General features: G+C 41.8%; 1 protein-coding gene across 1 annotated transcript in view; it reads left to right on the forward strand.

The window, feature by feature from the left end:
- The window catches only part of LOC144756140 (vitellogenin-A2-like), a 67,951-nt gene extending 58,368 nt beyond the window's left edge, over positions 1-9,583 (forward strand). The window contains exons 31-34 of the mRNA XM_078645711.1: positions 4,724-4,812; positions 6,791-6,888; positions 6,984-7,165; positions 9,317-9,583. Of these exons, the coding sequence (XP_078501837.1) occupies positions 4,724-4,812; positions 6,791-6,888; positions 6,984-7,145 (349 nt within the window). The 3' untranslated portion in view covers positions 7,146-7,165; positions 9,317-9,583. The remainder of the gene's footprint in view (positions 1-4,723; positions 4,813-6,790; positions 6,889-6,983; positions 7,166-9,316) is intronic.
- The last annotated feature ends 8,599 nt before the right edge of the window (positions 9,584-18,182 follow it).

The raw sequence follows: 18,182 nt of genomic DNA on the forward strand, positions 1-18,182 counted from the left end.
AGACCACTCTTACCCAGTCCAAAGATCAGGGCTTGATCCATCACCGTTTTTTAGCTCACTGCACCATCCCAGCTCAGTACTTGGCTATCTGCAAATTAGTCTGTTCCTGTCCCAGTGCATGATGGGAACAGGGCAAACCAAACTACCAAGCTAATTCTTATATTGGGAAGGAAACAAGCTTCCGGGGACCGGTTTCTGCCATTTCAGGCGTCGTCGGCCCGGCTTGCTTGAATCCTGATGGTGCAATGAGCAAGGGACTCACATCTGAGTATACCCTTCCACGCTTATGGTGGACAAAATGATTCAGAAAAGGGGGTGGTGATGAACAGAGTGCCTGAATTAAGCAGACCACTCTTACCCAGTCCAAAGATCAGGGCTTGATCCATCACCATTTTTTAGCTCACTGCACCATCCCAGCTCAGAACTTGGCTATATGCAAATTAGTCTGTTCCTGTCCCAGTGCATGATGGGAACAGGGCAAACCAAACTACCAAGCCAATTCTTATACTGGGAAGGAAACAAGCTTCCGGGGACCGGTTTCTGCCATTTCAGGCGTCGTCGGCCCGGCTTGCTTGAATCCTGATGGTGCAATGAGCAAGGGACTCACATCTGAGTATACCCTTCCACGCTTATGGTGGACAAAATGATTCAGAAAAGGGGGTGGTGATGAACAGAGTGCCTGAATTAAGCAGACCACTCTTACCCAGTCCAAAGATCAGGGCTTGATCCATCACCGTTTTTTAGCTCACTGCACCATCCCAGCTCAGAACTTGGCTATATGCAAATTAGTCTGTTCCTGTCCCAGTGTATGATGGGAACAGGGCAAACCAAACTACCAAGCCAATTCTTATACTGGGAAGGAAACATGCTTCCGGGGACGGTTTCTGCCATTTCAGGCGTCGTCGGCCCGGATTGCTTGAATCCTGATGGTGCAATGAGCAAGGGACTCACATCTGAGTATACCCTTCCATGCTTATGGTGGACAAAATGATTCAGAAAAGGGGGTGGTGATGAACAGAGTGCCTGAATTAAGCAGACCACTCTTACCCAGTCCAAAGATCAGAGCTTGATCCATCACCGTTTTTTAGCTCACTGCACCATCCCAGCTCAGAACTTGGCTATATGCAAATTAGTCTGTTCCTGTCACAGTGCATGATGGGAACAGGGCAAACCAAACTACCAAGCCAATTCTTATACTGGGAAGGAAACAAGCTTCCGGGGACCGGTTTCTGCCATTTCAGGCGTCGTCGGCCCGGCTTGCTTGAATCCTGATGGTGCAATGAGCAAGGGACTCACATCTGAGTTCACCCTTCCACGCTTATGGTGGTCAAATTGATTCAGAAAAGGGGGTGGTGATGAACAGAGTGCCTGAATTAAGCAGACCACTCTTACCCAGTCCAAAGATCAGGGCTTGATCCATCACCGTTTCTTAGCTCACTGCACCATCCCAGCTCAGAACTTGGCTATGTGCAAATTAGTCTGTTCCTGTCCCAGTGCATGATGGGAACAGGGCAAACCAAACTACCAAGCCAATTCTTATACTGGGAAGGAAACAAGCTTCCGGGGACCGGTTTCTGCCATTTCAGGCGTCGTCGGCCCGGCTTGCTTGAATCCTGATGGTGCAATGAGCAAGAGACTCACATCTGAGTATACCCTTCCACGCTTATGGTGGACAAAATGATTCAGAAAAGGGGGTGGTGATGAACAGAGTTCCTGAATTAAGCAGACCACTCTTACCCAGTCCAAAGATCAGGGCTTGATCCATCACCGTTTTTTTGCTCACTGCACCATCCCAGCTCAGAACTTGGCTATATGCAAATTAGTCTGTTCCTGTCCCAGTGCATGATGGGAACAGGGCAAACCAAACTACCAAGCCAATTCTTATACTGAGAAGGAAACAAGCTTCCGGGGACCGGTTTCTGCCATTTCAGCCGTCGTCGGCCCGGCTTGCTTGAATCCTGATGGTGCAATGAGCAAGGGACTCACATCTGAGTATACCCTTCCACGCTTATGGTGGACAAAATGATTCAGAAAAGGGGATGGTGATGAACAGAGTGCCTGAATTAAGCAGACCACTCTTACCCAGTCCAAAGATCAGGGCTTGATCCATCACCGTTTTTTAGCTCACTGCACCATCCCAGCTCAGAACTTGGCTATATGCAAATTAGTCTGTTCCTGTCCCAGTGCATGATGGGAACAGGGCAAACCAAACTACCAAGCCAATTCTTATACTGGGAAGGAAACAAGCTTCCGGGGACCGGTTTCTGCCATTTCAGGCGTCGTCGGCCCGGCTTGCTTGAATCCTGATGGTGCAATGAGCAAGGGACTCACATCTGAGTATACCCTTCCACGCTTATGGTGGACAAAATGATTCAGAAAAGGGGGTGGTGATGAACAGAGTGCCTGAATTAAGCAGACCACTCTTACCCAGTCCAAAGATCAGGGCTTGATCCATCACCGTTTTTTAGCTCACTGCACCATCCCAGCTCAGAACTTGGCTATATGCAAATTAGTCTGTTCCTGTCCCAGTGCATGATGGGAACAGGGCAAACCAAACTACCAAGCCAATTCTTATACTGGGAAGGAAACATGCTTCCGGGGACGGTTTCTGCCATTTCAGGCGTCGTCGGCCCGGCTTGCTTGAATCCTGATGGTGCAATGAGCAAGGGACTCACATCTGAGTATACCCTTCCACACTTATGGTGGACAAATTGATTCAGAAAAGGGGGTGGTGATGAACAGAGTGCCTGAATTAAGCAGACCACTCTTACCCAGTCCAAAGGTCAGGGCTTGATTCATCACCGTTTTTTAGCTCACTGCACCATCCCAGCTCAGAACTTGGCTATATGCAAATTAGTCTGTTCCTGTCCCAGTGCATGATGGGAACAGGGCAAACCAAACTACCAAGCCAATTCTAAATAACGGTGATGGATCAAGCCCTGATCTTTGGACTGGGTAAGAGTGGTCTGCTTAATTCAGACACTCTGTTCATCACCACCCCCTTTTCTGTATCGTTTTTGGCCACTATAGGTGTGGCAGGGTATACTCAGACATGAGTCCCTTGCTCACTGCTCCATCAGGATTCAAGCAAGCCGGGCCGACGACGCCTGAAATGGCTTAAACCGGTCCCCGGAAGCTTGTCTCCTTTCTGGTGAAGAATTGGCTGGGTAGTTTGGTCCGCCCTGTTCCCATGATGCACTGGGCCAGGGACAGACTAATTTGCATATAGCTAGGTTCTGAGCTGGGAGTGGGCAGTGAGCTAAATAACGGTGATGGATCAAGCCCTGATCTTTGGACTGGGTAAGAGTGGTCTGCTTAATTCAGACACTCTGTTCATCACCACCCCCTTTTCTGTATCGTTTATAAACCACAAAGCAGACATTGAGGCTCAGCTGAATTCTTTTTAAAACTATTCTCATTAAAGGACTTGGCAATAGCAGGTAATACTGCTCTATTCACAGTAAGGGATCCTAATAGTATAGGAAGTCTGTATTTCCTCAGGGAACAATGATCAGATTTAATAAAAATTATGGTCATACGGGGAGAGTGAAGGACAGAATGTTTACCTAATGATTACACATGTTTTAAAGCCTGTCCTATCACACATGTGGGTACTTGGATTGATTGTATTAGAATATTTGTGTATATTCATTCCAAAATGCCCTTTGGCTCTCATCTGAGCTTTCTGTAACCTGAGTGCTCTGTATTGGGTTATTACTACAGAGGTGATGCAAAAACAGGCAACATGTGATCAGCTTGACTCTATTGGGAACAGTTTCAGATTCATGTATTGCTATGACCAGTTGCCATTTAAAACACCATTTTTATTGATCACTAAAGTTACTTTGTATAATGCTCATATGCAGTAACATTTGCTATGTAGGACATAGTGTGAAGGGGCTTGGTGCAGTGGGCAGCAAAGGTCTATATTACTTTTTACCTGCAGAATGATTTTTCTCAGTCAATTTCCAACCACTTGTGTAGACTCCAAGAGTAGTTGTTCACGTTGCTACTTGTTTGCCCCAGTTAGTGATAAATGCTTATTTTGCCAATAATGTTAAGAGTGAGCTATACACTGATTGGTATGCCTCCTGAAGTTCGCAGTCTTGTAATAGAAGCATCCATATTCAAAATGTGGCCATTTAAACACTAATAGTATGACAACATATTCATTAACTGAGGGATCTTTCATATGTATCAAGAATCATGGATTTCTGTAGTAATTAAAAGCATGGTAAAACACTAACACCTGCTTACTGACCAAGACCAGTCCTAGCCCAAAATGCGACGTACGTCAAATGAAAAGCAATGAGATAGCAATCCAAATACAGGCTATAAGAAGAAAAGTGGTCCATCAAGCAGACCCAGGCTTCCTCCTACCCCTAACAAGAGAAGGGGCATGTGGTATGGGTGGTGTGTAAAATCCACTTTCTGGTTGAAAAATTAGAAATATGATTCTCTGGAGTCGAATCAGAAGGTGCAATGTTCATTCTTGGGTATATGTCAAGGAAATCCTCGAATGCCATCACTTGACCACGTAGTGTTTATGCAGTGACCACATGTATGGTTTTACAGAAAGGGCCTTCATTAATTTTAAAGTGCGAGCCAATCATCACACAGAGCATAAGCATTGGGCCACACACTTACCATAACAAAGCATGTGATTTTGCTCTGGAAGTAAAAGATAATAAAAACATACATATAATCTGTTCTTCTTCTTCAGCGATATTGACATGTATCCATCTGCTGACTCCATTAAGCTGATGATAAATGGTATTGAAGTGAACAGACTGCCATATGAATCACATTCTGGTAGGTGACAGAGTTTTATTGGATGCATCAATAATCAAACAATCAATTCCTCCCCAACTAAAATGAGAACCCATTTAAGGGTCAGTGGCAGGGGCCTACCCCTTCACAGCTGATAAGTTGGTATGACTCATTTGCTTCTATTATGAGATTAAGCTAGCAGTTGATGCGGATGTATCATCAATATCAGCATCGGGGAATTCTGCTCAGCTAAGGGTATTTAAGAGTGCTGTACTTTTCCATTGTGCTTCTACATGTAAATGAATTCCGACTCGTTTCTGGCCCGTTCTCTTGCTCTATCCTGCTCTCCCTGTCCTTTCTTTTGACTCTGCATTCTTTCCTTTCTTGTCACCAACTCTCTCTATGACTTCAAATGGTATAAAGTGATGGAAAATGGCTCTCTAGTCTCTAAAATACATAAAAAGTGTAAGATTTGTGGTGCAGATGTGAGTAGTTGCTGTACCTACAATAAGTAAATCATGTACATTCCTGTCCTTCTCTTGGATCGATTCACAAAGATACCTTTAAAAAGATAGGAATCTACTCTTATATTTGAAGCAGATGTTTGAATTTTTAGGATTGCCTGACCATTATAAGGCAGCATCATGGGAATCCATGACAGTCATACTATTCCAAGAGCATCCTTAATTCCAAATCTGTACTCATTTGAGTTTTCACCACTCATAAAAAATGTGCATGAGTAAACATTAGCAAATGTGTATTTCTAACATTTTTCTATGGAGAGTAGATTTTTCCCCTTTGTAGATGCCCTTAGTCCTACCCCTTATGCTTGCAATAAACATGGGAGTGTTCCTTTTGTTCTCTTATGCTTAAAAGGTACTTGCTCATATATGTGACAGGAGTAGTTATGATATTTCCAGGGTGGGAAGCTAATTTCAAAATGTTCATCGTACTTTGTGCTGTCATAAATCAAAACAATTGCAACAACACAGGTTTCCCAAAGTAACTATGTTTAAGTAAAGAAATCATTATTTTCACATCTGAAATGTATTTATTTCAGTCTTTTCTACAAACATTGAAAATCTTACTTTGTTTTGACCACATAAAGTTAATTCTCACATTTCAAAGATTTTCAACGCTGACTTTTTGTGGCTACTCCAGTTGATCTACAGCAGAGAGTTTGATCCTAAAATCTGTATGTATATTGCCTTGAGGATACATAGATACCATCTTCTGCCTTGATGACATGTGAATCATGTTTCTTTGCAATGTTGTAGGTTTGCTAAATTGTGAATCAGAAATATCAGAAGGAGTGAAATCAAATACACATGTGGTTATGGTACCAGATTATTACATTTTTGAAAACTGACATGAAAAAGTAAGGTGACAAGAGTATGAACGACCTGAATATATTGAAGATAAGTAGGCCTAGGTATGCTCAGATTTACTATACTTAACTCCACTGGTAATACCACGACAATATATATCCCTAAGATACAGAGACGTAAAGTTAAGAAATGTAACTCTACACTTACTATTATAGACCTCCTTACACAATATTCTGGTTGTCAATATTTTATCCACAAAATTTGACCATGTCAATATTTCTGTATTCAATATTCTGACACACAAGCACAAATGCATTTTCCCTTCATTATTGAGTCAGACCTAACGTGGAATTGATAAGCCTTTACTGTTAGTCAATAAAGAGCGATTAGGAATAAAATAGGCATAACATAGGCCTGTATTTATTTGGATAGAAATTGCACATGCCTTTCAAATCAATTAAATGACCCCTCCTACATGGTAAGCATGTTTATTTGCAGACTTGTTGCATTCTAAATAGATGTTTCAAATCAAAACTATATGTATATCTCCTATTTATTAAAAGATAAATCTCTATCTCCTCTTGCTTTTATCTCTAGCACTTTTTTGATCTCTGCTGCGCATGTTCCACAATATATTATGTAGTTCCTAGTTCATTTGAAATTGAACAACACTACATTTCTTTTGATTTCAGAACCGCATTTGAAGATTGAAAAGGAGGCTGATGGGCTGATCCTGCTCGCACCTGACTTTGGCATTGAGAAACTTCACTACAATGGAGTCACATGCCAGGTATTCTGGTGCATTCCGCTCACTGCGTGGTTGTCCATACTGACAAGATTACATAGATTTACATCAGAGGTCTCTTTCCTTTTTTCATCATAAAGGTTAGACCAGCTTTGTGGATGAAGGGCAAGACATGTGGAGTTTGTGGCCATCATGATGATGAGCGGGAACAGGAATATCAGATGCCAGATGGATTTGTTGCTAAAGATGAGGAGAGTTTTGTGAAATCTTGGATTACAGAAGAATCATGTTCTGTTCAATAGCGATGAAAGGTTCAAAACTGGTGAGTTGACAAAACTGATTAATTGGAATAGTTCAATAAGTCTAGCTGAGTGGCCATCATTTTATTGGAACCAAATCTACAATACAGAATGGCAGAGAGACCCATTTATCCAATAGTACATCTCCCAACTCAAGTAGTTTTCCCACATTTAGGGGCATATTATCAACACAGGCGATAAAATTATCGCTGCTTTTATCGGCAGAAAACTGCCGCTAAAGCCGCTTTTGCGGCAGTTTTCTGCCGCTAAATCCGTTTTTGCGGCAGTTTTCTGCCGATAAAAGCAGCGATAATTATATCGCCTGTGTTGATAATATGCCCCTTAATTTCCTTGTATCTTCTAAGTCATTATTGAATAAAATACCATGGTATGTTAGCACATTTGATTTCATCTCCAGTTACAAACAGTATTGTGAATTTCAAATTAAACACGCACACACCATGCACAAATGTTACTACACCTACTCAGTTACTACACCTACACACAGACACATAAATAACTACATCTTCTGTTTGCTAAAGGAATGAAATATGACACTAAAAGTGGTTCCAAAATATTTTTATTTTCTAAACAATTAGATGGTAATGCCTGTGAAGTACAAAGCATTTAACAGTCATATTTCCTCAGATTCAACATTTGCCATACGGGATTCTGAATGGATACCAGTTCAGTATATGGAACTAGTGTGTTGAGGGCGCCCCTTCAATGCCAGTTTGGTATCATGTTTGTCAATACTTTGCAACCAAATCCAGATTGAAAACATAGAAATTTTGCCAACCCCGCATTGCCGTGGTAGCCATTATCAAAAGCGAAGTATTCCCTTTCGGACCTCCAAAAGTTTGTGAATTAAAAAAATCAAGCAAATAAATGAAACTCATCTTTTTAAATGCATCGCCATTTTCTTTAGGGAAAACAGCTGTATAAAAAAAAATGATTTTTTTAAAGTCAATAACAGGGAGATCTGTTGACATTGACACCATCAGGCCACCATCCTTGTGATGGCCTCCAAGTGGAAGGAGTCGCAATTTGCGACGTACCTGATGAATATTAATGAGGTAGGTTGAATTGCGACACACTCTGAGCCTGAGTTTTCCAACTAGACCTAATGATACATAAGTCAGTTCAGAAAAGTACTTACTGGGCACAAAATTTGTGATTTCAAACTGAGACCCGTATCACACCCAATGAAACAGAGAACAAATTATGCCATAACACAGAGTAGCTAGTGACCTTACAAGGTTGTCAACGTCTTTGGGCTTTATCTCAGAGGTGTAACTTGAGTCCCCTCTTGGTGACATTATATTAGTTAGGCCCAGGTGATCCCAGGGAGCTGATATGTTCCCCAAGGCAGAGAGTGGTAAAGTGGACCCATGTATTGGTCAAGCAAAGGGACTACCCAGGTATGGCTTATATGCTGTATGACGCATGAATGGAATTATGCCCTTTGTACAATGTCAATGGACCTAGGCACTTACATATTTTTCTGGTTGTTATTCACCAATCCTGCAACTGAGTAGACAGGAGAGTGGAGGTGCAAATGAAACTCTGGTCATCTTTGGTTTATACTCTGAAAGAAGTTGTGCTTTTGGAAAATATAATCTTGCAAATGTAGCCATTATTGACCATAAAGTGGGGTTTACTCATAATAATTTAGATTACAATGGATTTTATAGAAATAAAGGTCTACATCTTAAGAAGGATAACTGGCCCTCTTATAATACCATATTTACAAGACATCTTGTTTTGAAATAGCACACTTTTTCCCCACACAAATTTTGCAAGGTAAACTCAGGTGTAAATGATGTGAGAAAAAGCACTACCTCTTAGTTTCACAGCTTGTAGTGGAGGAACGTAGCTTGGGAAGATTATATGGCATCCGGTAAAAATTACATCCTGTGCGATTGGATATGTTATTAAGTTACCAAATAATCAGATATGTGTAATGACACCCTTCGGAATATCTGAACATATTCTACCAATAATCTGGGAGCTTACTGCTAAAAATACAACATATACTCATATATGTTTACTACTAACAATAAATGTATCTGCATTTTTTGTGCATTTATTGAGGCCTCCTACGGTAAACACTGTAAGGGCCTCAACATCAACCCGGATGTTCCATGTTAATAACCTTCACTATTTCTGTACAGATTCTACTCTGATCCATGCTGACAGCCTAAGCCGGGCAAGGAGTGAACATTTTAGTGACACATCATAATGCTGATCTGTAGAACTACAAAGCACTCCGCAGAACAACCACTCAGAGGATGAGATTTTCGCATCAACCTTTCACCAGAGTGTCATTTTAAATGATTCTAAATTTAAATCAAACCATGACTTGCCATTCCAACTATAAAATGTCAAATTCCATATAAATATATTATTTCCAAATAAACAATGATTTCATTCAAAAAGAAGTACAGGAGTCATGTTTTAATTTCAGTTAGTAGGTCATTAATTTGCAAAAAATAATTTGATCTTTTCTCCAAAGAATTAGGATTGGTTGAATTATTTTGCCCTGGAGCTAGGGGTGCAGCACCTGATGCAGCATCCAAAGAAAGGTCAGCAGAATAATGGGATACAAAGAGGACGCTTTAAAAGGGTTTATTTTTACTTACAGAATGTCATCTATGTTCAAATACATACGGTTAAATGTCAAGCACACTTTCCTTTTACTGTTTCTTTTTGGCTGTGTAGGACCCTCATTCTGTAACCTAAATCCAAGTAATGCTTAACTAAAAATCGGGAGACTGGAAAAGAACGTTCTAAAATTGTTCTAAAATACACTAATGTTTGCCTCCTTATTAGACTTCAAATGAAAAATATATCACCTTCATGAGACCTACAAATGAGACATTGCCGGTAATGCTTTAAGTGATAGTTCCCCACATTTTAGAATCTTGAGCAAAAACCGCATACGATAGTTGATTACACAAACCTACATTTTAAAAAGCTCCTTCTCAGTTAAGATTGACACTACTGAAGAGCAGGTGGACGGATGTGGTGTCCTTGAATATTATATTATTTTTCTCTCGTATGGTGTTTGTCTTTCCCATGGATTTTAGTTTTTAAGAAGACTCAGCAGCAGTAGCATAAACCCACTATCAGCTAGACAGTAGTAAGCTTCTAGGTTTTAATACTTGAGTCTAAATTCGTCTTTAGAAATTGGTGTGTCATAAATGTAGGACCCAATTCACAGAAAAAGTAATAAAATAAAAGATGTGTCAACTTAGCATGATTGTTGTGGAATGTAATTAATTTTCCTCTTTTCGCCAAATTCCTGTGTGTATGTCAAAACAATCCATGATTTACTTAGATGTCACTCAATGGAGTAGTCAGAAAACTAAAATATCCCCACTTTCAGCCATAGTTCAATTGCATTGGCATTGAGTGAGAATTGCTCCCCCTAAGAGAATTCTGAAATTCTGAAATGTTCCCTTTACCTCTCTTCATCATGATTTCAATATTTTTTCATTCTCCATTCATCCATTATTTCTTTATTCTTCTCTCTGCCCTTCCTCTTCACCATCAGCCCTTTTCTCCATCCCTCCATTCCGTCAACTGCAAGAGTGGTATTCACGAGCTTTCCATCAATGTCATAGGAACCATAAACAGCAATTTAACAGCTTCATTTCACATAGAGGTCCTAGTGGCAAACATTCATCTCACTCTACAAGCTGCTAAAACGGGGGAGGGTGGTTTCATGATTTCCGTGATGTTACTGCATATGGATGCATTGCCCTACATTATGCTTACAGACCACCCAAGATTAGAACAATGTGGACAATCCACGTATATAAGCTTAGTAAATTCATGACATGTTTTTGATTTCCCTTTTTCAACCTGAAAAGCATTTTGCTTGTAGCATCATTTCTTGCTTTATATCCTCTTTACAGGGGTGGGATCAATGTAATGTCCTACACAATATATGTAGAACTCTTACGCCTACTTTATGTCTGTGTAAGTTCAGAAATATGGAAAGGGCATTTGTGGGTGTGCACCAACTTGTATTGTCCACAACATATTAGCATCAGGATCTCAGCATTACTACAATGGCTCTGCAAAGGATAAGCAATGTCAAGTGTAGCCACTGTCACACTGTAGGTTTGTTACATTTTGGATTGTTCTGGAACATGCAAGAAAACTGGGTGAAAACCTGCAGTCAGGCTTTATCTGTCCATGTAGCAGCAGGGCAAACTCTCTAACCCTGGTGGGGCCTAGGCTGTAGGGAGAAAATTTCAAACTGTCAATGGTAGCACCTGTGAAAGTGCAGTAAGAGTCCAACATGAACGGGCTGGATTGAGTTCTTAACATTCTGGTTTAGGCAATGATTTAGAGAGTTGTGGACAGTGTACTCCTTCACAAAGGTGACGGAGTACCCTTTCCAGCACGCTCAAATTCCGGCCCACTGATTTAGAGACAGGCTGAGCTCCAGTAAGTCAGTGATGGAGACTATTCAGTCTCTGCCACTGACATACACCTCCAGTGGTTTGACGGAGTAAGGGCTGAAGGAGGTTTGGTCACACGATGCCCAACCTATGTAGAGTGGACGGTCAAATAGCCAGTGTTCACTTCACATCACCATCATGTAAAACTATGTTGTAAAAGGCAGTGAACAATTCCCTCAGACCTTGAGAGACAAATCCCATATTGCTAGAATCATATTTTTTTAATTTTTAGAAACAAAATCCTGCTTTGGGATGTTTAGACCTGACTTCCTTGTGTGGTCTTCCCCCCAAAATGTGCCTTCTTGCCTCCTATTTGCTGAATGTTGTTGGCCCTTTACCATTGCTAACCAGTGCTAAAGTGCTTGTGCTCTCTCCATAAATCATGGAAAAATTGGTTTACAACAGAATGGCATATTTATTTTACTTATGATTCCCGATTATACAGCGCTACTTGTACCCAGGGCCTGTAAATTAAATGCTAACAGTGACCTGTAGAATTTATTGTGCCACTCACTTCAGTAGCACTTTAATAAATGTCTCAGGCCTGTCACTGCAGCCTGTGTGGCAGTTTTAGACTGCCAAATGTATGCCTTATTCTAAAAATGGGATCAAGGAAAGGTTTGCTGTGTTAGGATCACCATCTATCTAGGTTTAATGAACAAGCAGAATTTATCAAAAACTTTTTTTACCACAGCTATTTTTGGTTTCAACCTCTTTGCAGTTTGTAGTGGAAACAGCTGTGTAACTCATGGGTGGTCCTGGAAAACTATTAATTTCTAAAAAGTAGACAAACTGAATTCAGCAAGGGGTTGTTTGTGTACATCCTTCAAGGGTTTCCAATAGAGACTAATATTTGAAAGAAACGTATAATGAAAATGAGTGGGTAAACAATTACCACTGGTGACAATGTTTTCATGTGTATATTTTTGATAGAATGGCTGAGTAACAAAAGCAATATACTATTACGTTCAATATACCCTCCTGGTTGCAAGGATATAAAGGGTTTGTAGATTCTCAAGAAATACCCAATACCTAGAGACAAAAACAGAGCTGCAGCCTATAATGATTTTTCAATGTCTACAGAATCAATGAATAATGGATATGAAGGAAACGTAAGTATTTTTTAAATGTGCATACGATGCTGAGATTAGGAGCACATTAGGAGCACTGGGTATTTGCACACCTCTGAATATTGGGTTGCCCATACCTTCATGTGGTTCAGAGGTTAATTTGCAAAATGTATTCTTTCTTGCACAATGGCTTAAATATGAAAGACCAAACTGCAGATAAATCTGATATAAACTGTACCCCAGATGTGTGGCTGGGCCCAGCAGTGGTAACTCAATACCACTGACATATTAAATATTTGTGACGCCCCTGATTAGATATATATTAGGCCACTTTTTGGAACAACTTTGAAAATATTTCCTCTTTGCTGCTCAGCACTGAATTATTTTTTAGACCTTCAGAAATGGGGGAAAACAAAAACTGCTGAAAAGTCAAGCTTTCTGGTGTCTGCAAGCCAAATAGAAACAAAAGAAAGCTTCAGCAAGTACTGATAAACGACTTTTTTTGGGGGGGGGAGTTTAATTTTTTACTTGCAACAATTATATTTTATTTCAAATTCATTGTCTAATCAGTCTGCTATTCTGATTGGAGGAAAAACATGCGAAGTATGACTGTTGGTGGATTAGTCTTTGTTTAAAATGAAAACAAGGCATATGTTGAATGTACAGCTTTAGTTGCTGAATATTTGTAATCACAAATGTATCTCTGTCACTACTGCCATTTTCTCCTGCAAACATGAAAATCAAAGCACTGCAATGACAATCTTTGGCATTCCATTGCTTATACTCTAATAACGTTTTTCTAATTTCTATTCTCCTGCGATGTCCTTTTTCTCCTATGTTTATGGTGTGAACTTATACATATACATGACCTAAACAGAAACATTAGAAGAACAGTGTAGCTACAAACGGTAGGAAGAAGAAGAAGGGGTAGAAACAGAGGTAGAACAAGGTAGAAAGAGGGAGATGTGGGTAGGTTAAAAGAGGTAGAAAATTGGTATGTTAATGAGATTGAGAGAGAACTAGAGATAGGAAAGGGAAGTGTAGAGAGAAGCAGATGAGTGCAATACTCCAAAGGGTGAGGTAAAGAGGGTAATAATGTAGAAAAAAGATGCATCAGACAGAGGTAAGTGCAGCAAAAGGTATCAGTAGACAGAGGGACAGAGGGATTTTGATGAAAAAAACAGATGCAAGCTAGACTGAGAGATGAAAATGAGATGATGTATGGAAAACTGGTCATGTAAAGAGATTAGTGAGGAAGAGAAAAAGGTAGAGAGAGAGGTTAGGAGTAGAAATTTAATTGTGGTGTAGGGTGAAAAGAGGAAGATGAAAGAAATACATGAAATATAGAAATATATAAAGAAGTGATGTCTATACAGAGGTAGGGAGTTGTGAGATTAAAACATGGTTCTGTAGAGGTCAATAAAGAAAGACGTTGAGAGCGAGAGTTGAAGTGGAGGGGGTGAGGTGAAATGAAGAAGAAGATTCAGTGGGAAATATTGTTTGAGTGTGAGAAGAGAGACTGAGAGAGAGCGAAGCTGGTGATAGAGATAACAGGTTAGAGGTAGAGAAATAAAAATTGAAAATGAAGAAGTAAGATATTTAAAGAATGCTGGAAATTGGAGTACTGGTTGAGGGGGGTGAAATCCAACTCAAGCCGCAATTAAAATCTCTAGCAGGATGAAACACAAGCAACCCCAGATTAAGCTATTCTTAACCCTCTGATAGCTTGGCACAAAAGCAGTCAGGCTTAACTTAGAGACACTGTGTGAAGTTTAGACCGCTATCACCGTTAAATTTTGATGATAAAATATTAGCGAAAACGATCTCGGCTCGCCTTGCCCTGCTACAAGATAAAATAATATCCCCAGCCCAGTCGGGATTTGTGCCCCACAGATCTACCGCTCTAAACCTGCCTCCTCTCTTCTCAGTCTTGCACTGAATTGACCCGGCCACGCCAGCACCGGCAGTGCTACTATACGTAGAAAAAGCGTTTGATTCGTTGGAGTGGCCATTTATATGGATGGTTATGCGGCGGTTAGGCATGCCTGTTGGGTTCGTCAATCTCACTGCGCTGTTGTATTCAGCCCCTGCTGCAAGACTGCGTTTAAACGGTACACTTTCCTGCTCGTTTACATTATCCCGAGGCAAGAGACAGGGCTGCCCCTTGTCTCTATTGCTATTCATTCTAGCAATGGACCCACTCATAAGACACTTTCAGGAATGGCACCTACACATGGGGATCCAATTTAACACGGGGCCCTGGCTGGTGTCATGATAATGCAGTTGACGATATACTGTATGTCAGGGACCCTCGAAACAACTTAGCTCCCTTGATCAGAGAAATAATTTGGTTTGGTGGCTGATGACACGCGCACGAAAGACTGCAGCGCGTTTGCTGGTATTATAATCCTGAATGTTTTTAAACCAATATCGTGTGATTGACTGAAAAATTGCACTGATATATTTTCCTGTTGTAGCACGACCTGCAATCTCTTAGCGCTTCGTGTGGGATTGATTTTAGAATTTCATTGAAGCAATTGCTCTCTTTTAAATTAAACTGTATTACACACTGTTCTGCTCACGCCTAACATCGCTACACTCTGTCGCCCCTGCAACACCGGTCCACTGCAAGCGTTAGGCTTGTTTGTTGTGGAGGGTGTAGGGCGGTACCTTCTTCCGGGTTTCCCTCCCGGTGCTGGCACTGATTGGGCGAGTGTGTGGAGGCGGAGCTGGATGCTAGCCCGTCCTCTACATAAACCTGATGCCTCCGAATACGCGCAGCGGATGCGCGCAGCGTCCGTGCCGTCCACACGCCGAAGACACGCCAAAGACTAGCCCGTCTGTGCCTGTCTGGGCCAGGACGGGGCACGGGGCTGAGGGCCATGCCCCGGAGACTCAAAACAGGCTGGTAAGGCCCTCCAGTCAGTTAAAAGCGCTATGCCCAACCGCAAACGTCTCGTGCTCCAAACTTGAGTCACACCAGTTAGGAAATACTTCATGTCCCAACTGTAACCTCACATTCATTAATTCTCAACCTTACCCGGATCTTAGGAACAGATATAGGAAGCGGAAACGGCAACCAAATGCTAGGGCGCAAGATTTTCTGCTTTACAGTACCAACTGTCGCTCTTTGCCGAAACACAAACTAGACATCTTTAACTTATTACTGGAAGATAAACCTAGCGTACTTTTCTTGACTGAAACCTGGCTCCACGATGGAGCAGGCCCCGAAATTGCTACCGCTCTCCCCTCCAACTATGCTATAGTTAGGAAAGATAGAGTGAACTAAACTGGTGGAGGTACTGCTATCATTTTTAATAGAGAGCTGAAATGTAGCCTCGTTTCAGCTGACATCCCAGACTGTGAAGCTGCCATTTTTAAAATATCCATGAACCCCAACTTCACGTTATCAAGCCTGTTGATATATCGGCCCCCCGGAAACTCCACCCAATGGGCTTCCAATTTAGCTAACTATATCTCACCTCTTTTTGTAGCCTCTAAAAACTTCTCACTAATTGGAGACCTCAACATACATCTGAAGGACCCATTAAACCCCACTTGCTCCAACTTGCTCGAAGACCTTACGGCTTTAAACTTGAGATTACTAAATTCCGGCCCCACACATAAGGCGGGCCACCTGCTCGACCCTATTATTACCAATCTTATCGAACTACAATGGCACGATACTACTCCCGTATGTTGGTCAGTCCACCATCTAATAAAACTCAGCCTTTCACTACCAACCCGCACTTTTGTGCAGCCCGCTTTTCCTGCTGCGTCCCGGAAAAACTGGAAATCAATTGACATGGCACAACTAAACAGGATACTTGGTAAAACCCCCCCACTAAAGGACGAAATATGGAAAGCATAGCAAAAGCTACACAACTGTGGCTTAGGGACGCCGCAGACTCCTGCCTATACAACCCTTATACAAAGGGTAATAACCTCCGACCCCCAGCCCCATGGTACAACGACTCATTAAAAACTGAAAAATCCAAATGTAAGGCATTGGAGCGTCAGTGGTGTAAAGACTATGCACCCGATAAAAAAGAGAGGTACCATCACGCCAGAAACAAATACCACACAGCCTGCATGAAAGCGCGAGCCTTGTATGTTTCCAATACCATCATGGAAGCAACAAACAGACCTAAAACTCTGTTTAACACGGTCAAGGAACTTGCTGGTGCACAAACTACTGCGACCGTTTCTCCGCTTAACGAACGACAATGCCATGATCTCGCCGTATTTTTCTCGGACAAAATCGACAAACCAATCATTGACATTAACAGCAACAACAAGGACACCACCCCGCAGGCTGACATAGACATAGACTATGTCCCCACAGTCAAATATAGCCTGGAATACTGGCCTCTCATTACGATAGACACACTGAAGGCCATCTTTAAGACCATAAAATCAGGCTCTCCCCGTGACCCCATCCCCATCAAAGTTCTTAAACAACTGGATGTCCCCTCCCTTGAAGTCATTGCTGATACGTTAAATTCCTCCTTGGAATTGTCCACAGTTCCCGCACTCTGGAAACATGCCATGATAAGTCCATTGCTGAAGAAGCCCACAGCTGACCCGGATGTATTGGCAAACTACCGACCTATATCCCTGCTCCCTGTCTTTTCGAAATTACTGGAAAGACACATCCACTTGGTTTTAACTCACTTTTCTGAAGACAATTCCCTCCTTCATCCGTCCCAATCTGGATTCCGTGCAGGTTTCTCCACAGAAACTGCTCTACTGGGAGTTACGGAAATCATCCTGAAACTCCTTGATGATGGTCAAACGGTCGCGCTCATTCTCTTAGACTTGAGCGCGGCCTTTGACACCACATCACATGAAAAACTCATATCCACGTTGAGAAAAAATGGAATCTGTGGCATGGGTCTTGATTGGATCAGGTCCTTTTTGACACAACGGACGTTCCAAATTACATCCTCCGCAGCATGCTCCGAAACATTTAATGCCCCACATGGAGTGCCCCAGGGATCCATTCTGAGCCCTCTGTTTTTTAATCTCTACCTCAGACCACTGGCCGATCTCGCAGACAAATCAGGACTCACCCTCATGACCTACGCCGATGACTCTCAGATCATCTTCTCCCTGTCTGAATCTAGTCCTTCATCCCCGTCTCTCCTCAAACAGGGTCTCAATAACATCTTCATTACTTACAACAAGCGGTGGTGAGGGACAGAGTCTCTGAATTAAGCAGAATACTCTCACCCAGTCAAGAGATCAGGGCTAGATCCAACACCGTTTTTTAGCTCATTGCACCATCCCAGTTTCAGAACCTGGCTGTATGCAAATTAGTCTGTTCCTGTCCCAGTGCATGATGGGAACAGGGCAAACCGAACTACAAAAGCCAATTCTTACACTGGGAAGGAAACAAGCTTCCGGGGACCGGTTTCTGGCATTACAGCCATCTTCGGCCCGGCTTGCTTGAATCCTGATGGTGCAATGAGCAAGGGACTCATGTCTGAGTATACCCT

Source organism: Lissotriton helveticus, chromosome 1_1, assembly GCF_964261635.1.
Source record: "Lissotriton helveticus chromosome 1_1, aLisHel1.1, whole genome shotgun sequence".
Classification (NCBI taxonomy): Eukaryota; Metazoa; Chordata; class Amphibia; order Caudata; family Salamandridae; genus Lissotriton; species Lissotriton helveticus.